Genomic DNA, 15,516 nt, shown 5'->3' with positions numbered 1-15,516 from the left:
TACTAAGACAACATAGACAGATCAGCTTCGTCATCCTGCTTACCTCCAAAGGAAGCACTCCAAAGGTAGAATCTTCCAGTAAATCTTATTTAGTAAATAAATCTTCAGGAATTAGGTCAGGATTACGTTTCTTGCAAAATTGCTGTTTTTTTTCTTACCTTGTTTAATTGGCATCATTTAAGCTACACTAGTTTTCCTTCACCTCTAAATATGTTGGGATTATAGCTCCCAGAATTACTAGGCAGTAATTTTGCAAAAGATTAATCTAAACCTTGGGTAAGAACTATAGAGGAAAGGGCCCAAAGGTGTTTTTTTTCGGGAGGCAACTGGACTTCCTTGCTTTTTCTTTTGAAGACATTTCGCTTCTCATCCAAGAAGCTTCTTCAGTTCTGACTGGATGGTGGGGAATGGAAGGATTTATATTCCTTGCAGGCAGCTGGTCATTTGCATCCTTTTTGAGGGTCATTGAAGCACTTGGAGGTTTATCTGTGCTTCAGGGTCACTTGAGTGGTGCTCCTGGTTCCTGTAGTCTGCAATTTTTTCCTCTGGAAGTCCATTCCTACTCCCACACCATTCAAAGGGTGTTCATCCCAAATTGTATAGCTAAAAGTCTGTAGAGATTCTCAGTCATCCAGGTCCCAAAGGTGTTTTTTTCAGGAGGCAACTAGACTTTCTTGTTTTTTTCTATTGAAGACCTTTCACTTCTCATCCAAAAACTACAGATTACAGGAACCAGGAGCACCACTCAGGTGATCCTGAGGACACAGATAAACCTCCAATGCTTCAACAACCCTCTAAAAGGATGCAAATGACCAGCTGTCTGCAAGAAGTATAAATCATTCCATTCCCCACTATCCTGTCAGAGCTGAAGAAACTTCTTGGATGAGAAGCGAAACGTCTTCAAAAGAAAAAGCAAGGAAGTCCAGTTGCCTCCCGGAAAAAGCACCTTTGGGACAACCATGACCTGGATGACCGAGAATCTCTATAGACGTATAGAGGAAAGAGATATCAGAGAGAGTTTCACAAAACAGAAAATGGGGGACCTATCTTACTTCTTGCTTTGGTCCCAAACAGAATAAATCTGATATCCATTGCACGTTATAACTAATTTGGGTCATAACAATTTCCTCATTTATATTTTTAATGAAAAGGGGAGAAATGGTTTTAGTAGTTAAAAACGTAAAAGTATTCTCACAACTGAGCTTGTATCTTGTTATTTTTGTGATAATATATTAAAAGTATTAACTACCTTTTTGCCCATTCGCAGGCTATTCCACTATAAATCTGTGTTTGCTTTCTACACATAGCAAGCCAAACATTTTAATAATTGTTCTTTCCATCATTATAGAACTTTTAAAAGAAGGAGTGAGAAACACAACATTATTTATTTATATGTGTGTGTGTGTGGATTATTTGAAAAAAAAAAGAATTTTAGTATCTTACCTTACTTGGGCAAAAATTAAGATACTCCTTAATAATTTCTATCAAAAAATCTGGGTTTAATTTTTCAAAATATTCTATACCAAGAGGTAAACCTTGGAGAGAAGAAAAATGGGCATCGAGTACATCATTCAATAAAGTAATAACTTCTTCTTGTCTTTTATTTTTCTTCATAGCCAAGACTGCACGTAGATAAGACAGCTCCTACAAAACATGTTTTTAAAAAATACATAAAAATATTTTCTATTCCATCAGGTGTTGGGAACTGATACTGACTGTTGTAGCTAAAAATCCCCGTGAGGGGATCCAACCCCTTTGTAGTCCATTCCTCCATATCTATCTTAGCTTAAATTAAACAGAAAAACTTCCATTCTGATTATCTATATGCAGGTAGTCTTTGACTTATGATCCCAATTGAGACTAGAATTTTTGTTGCTAAGCAAAGCAGTTGTTAAGTTAGTTGTGTCCACTTTTACAAGCTTTATTGCCTTGGTTAAGTGAAGCGGCATGGTGGCCTAGAAGTGCAGGTGCTCGCTTCGCACTTAGGAGATTGAGAGTTCAGTCCTGGGCAGCAAGAAATGTTTCTGTATCAGGGCACAAAGAGAAAATATCTGCTGCGAACTCAGGAAGGGCATCCACCCAGTAAATGCTCAGCTCCATTTAGTTACCCTGACACCACCCGGAAGCAAGAGATTATTTCTTTTTAAAAAGAAAAAAAATGGTTAAGTGAATCACTGCAGTTGTTAAATGAATCATACAGTTGTTAAGTGAATCTGGCTTCTCCCATTGATTTAGCTTGTCGGAAACCAACTGCAACCAGGCTGCAACCATAATAAATATTTGCCAATTGCCAAGCACCCAAATTTTGATCCCATGATCCTCTGTCACGAAATTTAAGAGCTGGGCATTGTAAGGAACATGAAGACAGAACTACAGCACAAAGGGCCTCCTATCTGCATTAAGAACATGGATTAGTATCAAATCGTATTTGGAAAACATTACTCTCCACTTACTGCTGATATTCCAATAGACTGCTGAACTTCTTTCAGGAACTCCAACTGCTGCTCTACATCTTCTAACTTCCCTTCCATTAACTGGCTTCGGATAATTCCTGTAATGCAAGGATGGTTCTCTTCAGCTTTATTCTACGAAATGTCTTCAGGGCACAGGTCAGATTTCATAGATTACACGAAGGCATCCAATGAACCTATTCTATCAAGAACTGCAGGCTAGCAGGACCTAGGACTGAAGTCAGCAATGAAAAGGGCATCACCTCCATTGCCAACCACATTGGCCTCTGGGAGAGAAATGGTTGTTCGTGGCAAAGCTCTAAATCTGAATCTGCCGTAGAAAAATTCAGTCAAAGGTAGCCTGAAGCTATGAAAATATAATAGTCACTCAAAGACAAACTGGGAAAGATCAGCTTCATTCTCTCTCTCTCTCCTCTCTCTTCTCTCTCTCTCCTCTCTCTCCCCCTCCCTCTTTTCCTTCCTCTCTCTCTCCCCCTTCCTCCTCTCTATTCCCCCTTCCTCCTCTTCCCCTTTGCTTCCTCTGTCTCCCTTCTCCCCTTCCGTCCTCTCTCTTCTTCCTGCTCTCTCCCCCTCCTGCTCTCCCTCTCTCCCCGTCCCTCCCTCTCTCCCCTCTATCAATTATTCAAACCTGTTAGTGCAGGAACACTTGTCTCATCAAGAGCCATAGCCGTTTTGTAGCATTTCATAGCTTCCTTTATTTTTCCTTGAAAAAGCATCTGATAGCCCAGCTCTGTAGCAATGTCTGCATTATGAGGAGCTAAGCTGAAAGCTCTGTCCACCAACTTCTGAGTCAGCTGCAGGATGAGTGGATTGCGGCCACACTAGAGTTAAAACAAATACACCCCCCCAAAAAAAAATCCATTGAGAACATAATCACAATATTAATTAAAAATGATCTTTACTTCAAATAATTTAATTGCATTCATCATTGCATACATTTATGGCCCAATCAAAGAAGCTCTCTGCAAGAGAGCTGTCCACAATTTTACTAAAATTGTTGGAGTATAAGATGCACCTTTTTCCCTAAAAAAAGGGTGAAAATCTGGGTGCATCTTATACACTGAATACAGCATTTTTGGCCTCCCGAAACCCCACCCCCTTCACCAAAATGGCCGTGCATAGCCTTTAGGAGGCTTCCAGAGTGCTCCTGGAGGCTGGGTAGGGCAAAAATGAACGAAAAATGTGCCGTTTTTTGTTTGTTTTTGCTCCCCCCCCCTGGAACACTCTACAAGCCTGGTTCACCTGGTGCATCAATTGCGGCCCTACTTGGATCGGGGTGCACTTCAAACAGTCACTCACGCCCTTGTCACCTCAAGGCTGGATTATTGCAATGCGCTCTACATGGGGCTACCCCTGAAAAGCGTTCGGAGACTACAGCTAGTCCAGAATGCAGCTGCGCGAGCGATATTGGGTGTACCGAGATACCCCCATATTACATCTATCCTTCACGAGCTGTACTGGCTGCCAATTGGTCTCTGAATGCAATTCAAGGTGTTGGTCATTACCTTTAAAGCCCTATATGGCTCAGGACCAGCGTATTTGTGAGACCACCTACTGCCACATACCTCCCAACGGCCGATAAAATCCCACAGGGTGGGCCTCCTTAGGACGCCGTCAACCAGACAGTGTCGGCTGGCGGGGCCTCGGAGGAGGGCCTTCTCTGTGGCTGCTCCAACCCTGTGGAATCAGCTGCCCCCAGAGGTCCGGACCTCACCCACCCTCATGGCCTTCAGAAAAGCTGTTAAAACCTGGCTATTCCGGCAGGCCTGGGGCTATTGACCTTATTATGTAGGGTCCAGCCCCAATTTGAACGTATGTGTGTTGGAGAATTTTTAAATTTTTTATTTTTATTTTTTGTTTGTTTTTTCTTTTCTTGTTCTGTGTAAGCCACCCGGAGTCCTCCGGGATTGGGCAGCCTATAAATCTAATAAATTAAATTAAATTAAATTAAAGCCTCCTAAAGACTATTCATGCCCTTTTTTTGACAAAAAATGGGCCTGTTTTCACAAAAAAATAGGCCATTTTGGGGTGGTCTGCAGAGTGCAAAAACTTTTTTAAAAAATTTGCCTCTTCAAAATCTTGGTGTGTCTTATACTCCAGTGTGTCTTATATTCCAAAAAATACAGAATTCTGAGGGTAACATTTTAGAAAGAGAAAATGCACAACATTGGAAAAGTGTAGAGATTCCTGTTGATGAAGTGGTGATAAGAAAAATATTAGAATGCGCAGAAATGAACAGATTAACATTAGCAATTAAGGAGAAAAGCAAACTGAATATTATATTGAATTGAATTGAATTTTATTATTTGTATGCCGCCCTTCTCCGGGAGGGACTCAGGGCGGCGAACAACTCAAAAGGGGAAAAGGGGAACATAGAACAGAATACAAATAATTAAAATAAGCAAGAATCACACAACCACACAAGTCGAGAGGGGAGGGGAACTCATCAACCCCAGGACTGCCGGCAAAGCCAGGTTTTGACGGCTTTTCGGAAGGCCTGGAGAGAGGTGAGGGTCCAATCCCTGCGGGGAGTTCATTCCAGAGGGCCGGAGCTGCCACAGAGAAGGCCCTCCCCCGGGTAGTAGCCAGGTGGCATTGGCTGGTAGACGGAACCCGGAGGAGGCCGACCCTGTGTGATCTAATGGGTCTTTGGGAGGTAATTGGCAGCAGGCGGTCTCTGATATGATTTGGGAAGTATTTTACCAATGGTTGAAGAGGGAAAAAGGAGTTTGGAAATGAAGAAAGCTAAAAAATAACTAGACGATACACTTAGAGATATAAAGAAGATGAAAACTGTTAGTATGTGTATGATGAGAATAATGATGTTTAATGTTGATATCATATTATTACTAGAAGATATTAAGAAGAAAAATGCTCAATATATTATAATACTCAATGCTCAATATATTATAATACTAAATTTAGGGAAATAATGTTAATATGAATGTGAAAGATGTGGCAAAAGAGGAACAATGTTGCACAGAGATGATTGTACCCAGACGACACACTGCATAAGGAAAGATGGAATGTTTATTTTTGTAATTGAAAAATAATAAAACTCTTTTAAAAAAAAGAAAGAGAAAATGCTTTTGGCCTGCTTATTTAGGCCATGCCCTTTGCTAGCAAGAAACCCCCAACAAATTATTCCTAAGAAAATGTACTCCTTGACAGAGTAAGACTGCCTAATGCATAAAGTTATCTGGAAAATATCCCTTGCATTATTCAAGTTCTGCTACCAATACTGAGCAACTAAAATCCAGAATCAAAGCCAGCAAAGGCATCCAGGAAGCTCATGAATTGCTCTGCCCCAACCATCTCCATCTTTGATTGCTGTCCGCTTTGGGAAAATGTTCTCAAGCCTCCATTTTTTAATACCCCTGCACTTCTCACCTTTTGCTCAGAATCCGTCATAAGCGAGTCTCTTGCCACAGAGAGCGACCCAACACAAATAAAGAGAGGGACGGAAGCAATGGTGGAATCCTGCCAGTTTAACAATTGGTTCAGTGATCATGCGCGTGCACAATTTTACCAGAACTTACTTTCCACATTACTTCTTGGGGAGTAACACAGGTGAAGCATGGCAATCTGCTCTGCCACACTAATCAGCTGAGAGGATATAGGTAAGTAAAACGGGCGGGCCAACATGATCGTCAGAGCGAACTGTTTCGCTCTCAGCTGATCGTCCGAGCTATCGATTCGCCTGAATTGATCCAAACCGGCTGAATCCCACCCCTGGAAGGAAGTGACTGTAGGAAGCCATGAGAGGAAGAAAAGTGTTCTCTGTACTTCAGGGTTGCAATAATGATAGAAATACCAAACAAATGATAAAGCTATCCCTTCAATTTCCATGCCAAAAAACTATTTCCAATTGCAGTAATTTAGCACTTCCTGAAGCATACCTGGGCTTTAACTCTTAATAGTCCTTGACCTACAACTGGTTGTTTGCAATGGTTATTAAATGAATGATTGTAAGTCAAGGACTACCTGTACCTACAATAATGATTAGTCTTTGCTTTATCCTCAAAAGGCATGACCAGGACATAAATTAGTGCTTCCTATGAAAGACAAAGATAGCATTATGTACATAGAAAGCTTGTCTGCTTAAATAAAGGAATCATTGAAACAATCATTACTAGCAATTAAAAAAAAATATTTTCTACTTACCGTTCTGCTAAAAACCAAGGCTATCTTACAGAAAAGCGGAGGATTATGTGGTTCCAATTGATCTAAAGCACTAATCAGATCTTTCAGCCTGGAGGAAGCCTAAGAAAAACAAAATATCCTCAACTTAGGACCACAATTGAGCCCAAAATGTCTGTTGTTAAGTGAAGCATTTGTTAAGCAAGTTTTGTCCCATCTTATGACTTTTCTTACTACAATTGTTAAGTGAATCACTGCAGTTGATAAGTGAGTATCCTGGATATTAAGCGAATCTGGCTTCCCCATTGACTTTGCTTCTCAGAAGGTTACAATCCAACACATCTGGTTTTTAAACCACGGTAGTTGACATAGGGGTGCAAATCCATCCAACAGTTTCACTGATTTTCTCTCTTGTCTTTTAATGACCCCTTGCATAGGGGTGGAGTCGGGGCAAATGACTGGAGCTGAGTGTTTACTGACCAGATGCCCTTCCTGTCACCAATGCGGAGTTCACAGCAGATATATTCTCATTGTGCCCAGAGAGAGAAAAATATATGCCTCTATGTAGGATTGAACTCACAGCCTCTTGATTGTGAGGCGAGAGCCCTACTGCAACACTCAACAGTTTCATTGATAGCCTTCATTAAATACTTTCTGCAACGTGTAAAATCAATGTATCTTTGGACCAATCTAGAGCAGACTTTGGAAATTGTTTGTTATGGTATCAATCATAGACTAAGGAGCCTACTGACAAAAATACAATAGGGGGGAGTAGTATTTGCTTTGTGTCCAATTGCTACTTCCCACTAGCAAAACACACCTTATTGACAGCTAAAATTCTTCTTGTAGCTTCTTGTGTGAAGCCTGGATCTGCTCCATCCTGGCCTATCACCAAATGAGATTTAGGGCAGTATGCATTGGAAAGGTGATCTCTTGTTCTACTAATGGCTGTTTGATAATATGATACTAATTGCTTAAATTAGATGCATTCTTTTACTGCATGTAATTCTAAAACACCTGTGTCAGATGTTTCCTGTGTCAGGAATTCTCAAAAGACATTTTACACCTGAAATGTTCCCACTGTTGACCTTGGGGGTTAAATTCAATGGAACTTAGTTCTATATATACATGATTACATTATTAAAACCATTGTCATCATTATCATCACCAGCAATTAAAAGATACATTATTTTACATGGAGGAAAATCCTGAGTCATTGTTTCCTATGTCTCTATATAAAATGCATGCAACAATGTGGAATTAAACACTGAAGACTCACCTCAGGTATGTTTCCTTCCCTGCACAAATAGTGAACAGCCTCCATTTTTAAGGCATCTAGGTTGAGAGCATCTTTCTGCAACAACCTAAAGGAAAATTTTAAAACACACACACCTAAAACACACACTATATTTTTAGCTGTCTTCAAGGAAAACTGCTGAACTACAAGACACAGAAGCTACAAACAGAATGGCTATGTCAGCGTTCAAATAATGCACCCATAGACAGGCAAAAACAATTTATTGGATACATCGTATTGGAACAACTGGTGAAAGCCGACTTCCACCTAATTAAAAAGTAAACGTTTTCCCTTTCCCCCAAATCACTGGTCATGCTGTCCAATCCAATTGCTGCCCGGCTGCTTGGTTACTTCACTCCTCCTTGGGTCAGCCACCTGTGAGAATGTCCTTGGTTCCCACAGGAAAACTTTATTGTTTTTGCTACATAACCTCATCTAACTATCCCCCCGCCCCACAAGCCTCCAAGATGGCCTCAGTCAGGTTCACTTCAGGGTTGACAGGCTAATAGCTGAGCTCTATTTGGAGGACTTTCCTGCTTCTAATTTAGGGCAAACTTTAGGGGAGTTAGTCTCTGGGACACTAATGACGATCAATTGGTTCTGTGGACAAATGTCAGATTAATCTCAACTGACTTACAGAGGGAAGGAGGTGTTTCAACAGGAGGAGATTCAAAAGGCATTTCGGGAATTTTTTACAGAATTGTATAAAGGGGATAAAATTAATGGTTTAGATATAGACAAATATTTAGATAAAGAGAAAATACCCTCAGTTAGAGAAGAGCACAGGCAAAAATTGAACCAATAACCTCAGGGGAAATTTTGCAGCTAATTAAGCAATTAAAGTCAGGGAAAGCACCAGGTACAGATGGTTTGACAGCGGTTTACTATAAAAATTTACAGTTAGAAATGGTAGAACCTCTTAGAGAATTATTTAATAAGATTCAAATGGAAGGTAAGGTGCCTCCATCTTGGAAGACAGCGTTTATATCTTTGATACCCAAAGAAGATCAAGATACTACCCAACCAAAAAATTATAGATCTATCTCATTACTTAATGTAGATTATAAATTTTTTACTAAAATACTAGCAAATAGGTTAATGCTGGTTATTCAACAATTGATACACACCGACCAAACAGGTTTTATACAGGGGAGACAGATGAAAAGTAATGTTAGATTAATTATTAATGCATTAGAATATTTGGGAAAGAACAACCAAATTCCTGCTGCGTTCATATTTTTGGATGCTGAGAAGGCCTTTGATTGAGTTAACTGGCAATTTCTGTTGAAGATATTGCAAAAAATGCAGATAGGAGATAGTTTTTTACAGTCAATTAAAGCAATATATCAACGGCAAACAGCACAAATCATAGTCAATGGAAGTTTAACAGACTCTTTTCAAATTGGAAAAGGTACAAGACAGGGCTGTCCTTTGTCCCCACTATTGTTTATTATAACTTTGGAAGTATTGTTGAATAAAATACGGGGCTTGGAGGGTCTAAAAGGGATCAAGATTAGGCAGCAAGAATACAGAGTGCGCACTTTGGCGGATGATTTGGTCATAATATTGGAACAACCGCAGGAATCCATATGGTTTTAATGAATACGATTAATCAATATGGTCAAGTGTCTGGTTTTAAAATAAATTTAGGGAAAACAAAAATATTAGCTATAAATATGAATACTAAACAAAAGGAAGAACTAGGAGGGATGCTAGGATGTCAGGTAGTCAAAAAAGTCAAATATCTTGGAGTTAATATTTTAACTTCAAATGGGAAACTATATAAACATAATTATGAACCACTTTGGCATAGTATACAGATAGAGATGAAAAAATGGGAGAAATTGCACTTATCTTTGCTGGGTAGGATAGCGGCAGTGAAAATGAACATCTTACCAAAAATTTTATTTCTCTTTCAAATGTTACCTATACTTAAAAAAGATGCGAATCTCTTAGAATGGCAGAAGGGTATCAACAAATTTGTATGGGTAGGAAAGAAGCCGAGGGTAAAGATGAAAATAATGCAAGATGTACGCGAGAGGGGAGGCTTGAAATTACCTAACCTAAAACTATATTATGATGCAGTGGCGCTATCTGTAATTAGTGATTGGACTCATTTAACTAATGATAGAATATTGAATATTGAGGGACACGATCTGATATATGGTTGGCATGCTTACCTGTTATTCAACAAAAAACTGGACAAGAATTTTAAAAGTCATATTTTAAGAAATGCTTTACTGCGGGTCTGGAAAAAATACCAATATAAATTAAATGACAAGATACCCATGTGGGCAATTCCTAGACATGCAATTGAAAATATGAATATAGCACAAAAACAGGATAGAATTACCTACAGACAGCTTCTCATTTTGGAAAGGGGGGTACTACAACTAAAATCTTTAGAGGTATTAAAAGAGGAGAAGGTAGTTCAAACATGGTTCCAGTATAGCCAATTACAGGTGGAAAATAGATCAAAAAATTGGTTTTATCCAAGTTGAGGATAATCTGTTTAAACAAATAAGAGATCAAACCTTAATGCATATAAAGAGGATATATAATGTATTAATACAGATGGATTCGGAAACAGAATTAGTTAAAGATTGCATGATAAAGTGGGCTCAAAATATAGAAGAACCAATAATGTTGGATACATGGGAAAGAATCTGGGTAAGAAATGTGAAATTTACACAAGCTCAAAACCTGACAGAAAATTTTTATAAGATGTTCTATACATGGCATTTAGATCCTAAAAAGCTGGCTTCTATGTATCCGAATTTACAGCCTAAATGTTGGAGATGTGGTTCTCTCGATGCTACATATTTTCATATATGGTGGACCTGCCAAAAGGTTAAGGCATTTTGGATAAAAATATGGTGGATTATGCAAAATATCTTTAAAAGAAGGATAAAGTTTACTCCTCAGTTATTTTTACTAGGTATAAGTACTGACTTTACAGTGGTAGAGACTAACTTGATTCTGCACCTAATAACGGCAGCAAGACTGTTGGTGGCGCAATACTGGAAGAAGGAAGACTTGCCTACAATTCAAGAATGGACATTGAAAGTTACAAATTTAGCCGAGATGGCTAAAATATCAGCATATCTTAAAGATCATTCAAATGAGAGATATAAACGAGACTGGAAAAAATGGATTGACTATATACAAAACAAATACGGGACTAAGAAATTCCAGATAGCCTATGTTTAAGATCAGGAATGATTTAAATTGTTTAAAGTTAGCTTAGCAAGAAGAAGCTAAGATCAATGTAGAGATGTTATTAACCCTTTTTTATTTTTATTTTTTTCTCAATATATTTTAGACTGTGTTTGTTAAAAATCTACACCATGTACGGGCTCTGGGAAGTTGGGGGGGGAGGGAGGTCGGGGGTTGGGGGCAGGGGGGGAGGGAGGGATATATACTAGGTTAGATTTCAATGTAATATGACTTCACATGTATACTGTTTTTCTATAATTTCTCTGTAAAAATAGGATAAGCACACTGACATATAGTGGAAATACACCAAGGGGAGGAGGAGTGGGATAGAAGAAAGACGGGTAGAGAGACGGGAGAGAGGATGGGAGGGAGGGTGAGAAGGAAGGGAGGGGTGGATAGGGAGAGAGGAGTGGTAGAGGGGGAGGGGAAGTAGGGTAGAGGATGATGATGGAGGGAAGATAGAAAGTTGGAGGGGAGTAGAAGAAAGAGGTGTATGGAGAGGAGAAGAGGTATATTGGGTTTGTATTTTGGGTGGTATTGTTGATAAGAGGAATTGCTGTGATTATTGCTTAATGTTGTATGGCGCCGGCTATGCACGGTATATATGTGAGTGTATGAAAATGATAAAATGGAAAATAAAAATCTTTTTAAAAAATGTCAGATTAATTGGGAGTTTTATGTGCTTAGGACACCCTCTTGAAAATGTATTGCATTGCCTGGCATCTTTATGTCCCCCTCATCTCCAGCTTTCAAGACAACTTAAGAGAAATGGAAAGAAGGCTACCCTGTTCACTTTGGCAGCACATTTATTAAAATTGGAACAATACAAAAAAGATTTGCATGGTCCCTGCACAAGGTTGGGCACACAAAACTACATTACTTTACTAGAGCAGTAAATTGCCCATTCTTGTTTAGTTCTCATATCATTCTCTGCCCTCGTTATATAAAATTTCAAACAAACAAAAAAACCCCAGTGGGAACAGCTGATGTAGGTGCCATTTACCTCCACTGAGTGTTTGTGCGTGTGCGTCCATGTGCACAGAAGATGCTTCAGCCAGGATAGAAAATGTTATCAGCCTTCACATATTTGGTTACCCACCACCAATCATGTACAACCTGATAATACTGAAGCAATGACTGAAAAAATGAGTTTCCCAGAGTTTCATAGCTACTGACTAGCTAGATCAAGATTGGGAAATAAATAAGAGAAAAACTGTATTATTCTTTTTTTGTTTAGACTTTTCCCACTAGTATCTTAGGCTGCTGTCACAGCATCACTCAGCCCATTGTTAATGAGACATAAAATTTATCTCCCTTACCGTCATTTTGGCATTACAAGGTTGGATGACTTTACAAGATGATTAAGTCACCAGGGGAGAAATCATCTTTGATCATTTTGCCTTCTGCAAAAGCACTGCAGTTGAGATGATACAGCATTTTTAATGGATCTAGACAAGAATAATTAAGTTGACTCACCTCTGGGCTGTCTCAACTGACTGCTCCCAATCCTGCAAAGCCAGATGTAGCTTCATCTTTTTTACAAATGCCGGAAGGAAGTGTGGAAAATTCGCAATTATTTGATTCACAGTTTCCAAAGCTCCTGAATAATTCTGGCGCACTTCAAAATATTGGGCCTAATGAACAATGAAATGATCACCTGGTCACTTTTGTCTTGATTTTTTTTTTTTTAAAGGGCTTTCCAATTTAAAAAAAGTTTTTCTGAGACTGGTGGAAAAGCAGTCTGTTGTGACTGCTTATCTAGACCCGTTTTCCCCAATATAAAGATTTTGGAAGGCATATTAGGTAGTCTTTATAATAAAATACAATAGCAGAGTTGGAAGGGACCTTGGAGGTCTTCTAGTCCAACCCCCTGCCTAGGCAGGAAACCCTATACCGTTTCAGACAAATGGGTATCCAACATCTTCTTAAAGACTTCCAGTGTTGGGGCATTCAGTGTTGGTCTTTGATTTACAACTGGCTGCTTAGTGACTATTTGAAGTTATGTCAAACCTCCCTGGCAGTATTTTTTACCTGGTTCCAAAGTTATAATGGGCCCTCCTCTGATTGTCATGTGACTGCATGTCAGGCACTCAGCAACTGCATTTACAGCTCTTTGCCACATCCCATGGCCATGTGTTTGCATTTTATGAAAGTTTTGCTGAAAACGAGTATTTACTTCTGGTTTTCAGCAAAACTGACCCATGGGGAACCATTGGTTTGCTTAATGACCACAGAGCGTGATTGCTCACATGGTGAGGACACTGGGTTGGGGTTAGCAAGTCCATGTTTGAAACCCAAATGGTACTGTGTAGTGAGGTGAGCTCCTGTCACTTGCTCCAGCTCCTTGATGGTGACATGAAAGAAGCTGGAGTTCTTGGGCAATGGTGATGTCACTAGCTAATTCTTTCAACCCAGAAGTGCCTTAAACAGTGCCTTCAATACAAACAAGATATGGGGGTGGGGGAGAGAACCACAGTGTTTGCTCAACAACTGCCACCAAAAAGTTCATGAAATCATGCCTGTCAGATGGGTGACCTTTCTTAGAATTATCTCAACTTATGACCATGATAGACAGGCTCTATTATGGTCACACAAGTCAAGGACTATTTGTATGAACTTATAGGATATCCTCTGCTGAAGGTCATCAGTTTTAATCAGAGGTGGTATTCAGTAGGTTCTGTCCAGTTCTAGAGAGCCGGTAGCGGAAATTTTGAGTATTTCGGAGAACTGGAAAATACCACCTCTGACTGGCCCTGCCCCCATCTATTCTCTGCCTCAATGAGTCCCAGCTGATCGGGAGGGAATGGGGATTTTACAATATCCTTCCCCTGCCATGCCCACCAGACCATTCCCATCAAGCCACACCACACCCACCAAGTCACGCCCACAGAACCAGTAGTAAAAAAAATTGAATCCCACCACTGATTTTAATACTGTTGTATAAAATAAAGCTTTGTGACGAAATAGCAATATTCCTACAATATGCTATTATGTACAACATGGTTTTTTGGTCTCCCTTTAGCATGTTGTGTGAATCTAGCCAGTTGCTGGTCATTCAATGCTTAGTATACAGTGCCTGAACCAATGAGTTTATAACCAGGATTATAATAACTTAGAAAGCAAAACCATTCAAAGCAGTAAATATATGCAAAATGCAAGTTTCTGTGGAATTTAAAAAAAAACGCAGCAAAGTGATTATAAACCTACTGATTCAAAGTGCAATTTGTAGTATGATTTTTAAAACAGAATACATTTGGGTAAACATAATATTAAAAAGAAGACCTACGAAGCTTCTTTTTAAGAAGAAACAAAAAGAACTATTTCTTTTCTACAGTTGCAAATGATAAAACCCTTTATAGCGTCTATTTGATTCCCAGATTTTATGTACATTGCTCTTCAATTGCTTCCATTCTTAAGTGTAGAATTGATTTCTAGTGCATCTTTTTGTTTTTCATAAAAGAAAAGCACATGTCAGAGCAAATACAAATAATTGATGATATGATGGCTAAAAGACTTGCGTGAATCAAAGAATATTGACTTCAATCAGATTCTTAGAACCCTCATTCAAATCACACAAAATGAGAAATTAAAAGGAGAGAGAATAAATAGCATTCTGAATGCAAAAGAAGGTTCCTTTGAACTGCTCCTTCATCCTGCATTAATCTGGGCAAGATCAGTCTGCATCAGCTGCAATGTTTGTTACTAATTAGATGCATTTAAAAGCTTTTTATACACTTACTTTACCCATCAGGCCAAAAATATCATTCCCATTTTGGAGCCCTTCATCAAAATATTTTCCGGCTTTTTTGATGCTTGCTTCTTTCCCACTAGTCACATCAAGCCATCCTTTTAGAATCCACCCCTGAAAGAACAAAGCAAAACATTAAATGATGCAACACTATACTTCTGTTACTGGATACATTTTTTTAAAAAATCAATTCAATTCTACTTAACATAAATACAGTAATTTATGCAATGCAAAAGACTGATATATGTTCCGTGGTGTTCATATACGTAGGTGCTGCTATAGCAACAACATTTAAACTTATATACCACTTCACAGTGCTTCAACCGCCATCGCTAAGTAGTTTACAGAATCAGCATATTTTCCCCCACAATCTGGGTCTTCATTTTACTAACCTCGGAAGGATGAAAGGCTGAGTCAACCTTGAGCTAGTTGGGATCGAACTCCTGGCTGTAGGCAGTGAGTTTGCCTGCAATTCTGCATTCTAACTACTGCACCACCATGGCTCAAGGGATGGGATGGATATAGTACTTAAAGTGTTATGATGCTTCCTATTTATCCATCCCCATTAAGAGGCCTGCTTCAGATAGGCAGAAAGACAACTCTGGAGCACTGATGAACTGCTCTAAAAGCTACTGTGAAAGCTA

At 39.2% G+C, this 15,516-nt stretch overlaps 1 protein-coding gene and 1 pseudogene across 1 annotated transcript in view; one reads left to right on the top strand and one right to left on the bottom strand.

Moving 5' to 3' along the window:
• TTC21B (tetratricopeptide repeat domain 21B) overlaps positions 1–15,516 on the bottom strand; it is a 50,531-nt gene that overhangs the window by 27,838 nt on the left and 7,177 nt on the right. The window contains exons 5-11 of the mRNA XM_014056832.2: positions 14,864–14,986; positions 12,601–12,758; positions 7,891–7,975; positions 6,636–6,734; positions 3,100–3,292; positions 2,454–2,551; positions 1,444–1,644 (exon numbers count right to left, since the gene is read on the bottom strand). Of these exons, the coding sequence (XP_013912307.2) occupies positions 1,444–1,644; positions 2,454–2,551; positions 3,100–3,292; positions 6,636–6,734; positions 7,891–7,975; positions 12,601–12,758; positions 14,864–14,986 (957 nt within the window). The remainder of the gene's footprint in view (positions 1–1,443; positions 1,645–2,453; positions 2,552–3,099; positions 3,293–6,635; positions 6,735–7,890; positions 7,976–12,600; positions 12,759–14,863; positions 14,987–15,516) is intronic.
• On the top strand, positions 11,912–12,008 carry LOC148049362 (U6 spliceosomal RNA; annotated as a pseudogene).

This window comes from Thamnophis sirtalis, unplaced genomic scaffold (genome assembly GCF_051295495.1).
Source record: "Thamnophis sirtalis isolate CommonGarterSnake01/CBP01778 unplaced genomic scaffold, rThaSir2_p1.2 scaffold_1, whole genome shotgun sequence".
Taxonomy (NCBI): Eukaryota; Metazoa; Chordata; class Lepidosauria; order Squamata; family Natricidae; genus Thamnophis; species Thamnophis sirtalis.
The sequence above is the reverse complement of the archived record's forward strand: the minus strand, read 5'-3'. Positions and strand labels throughout refer to the sequence as shown.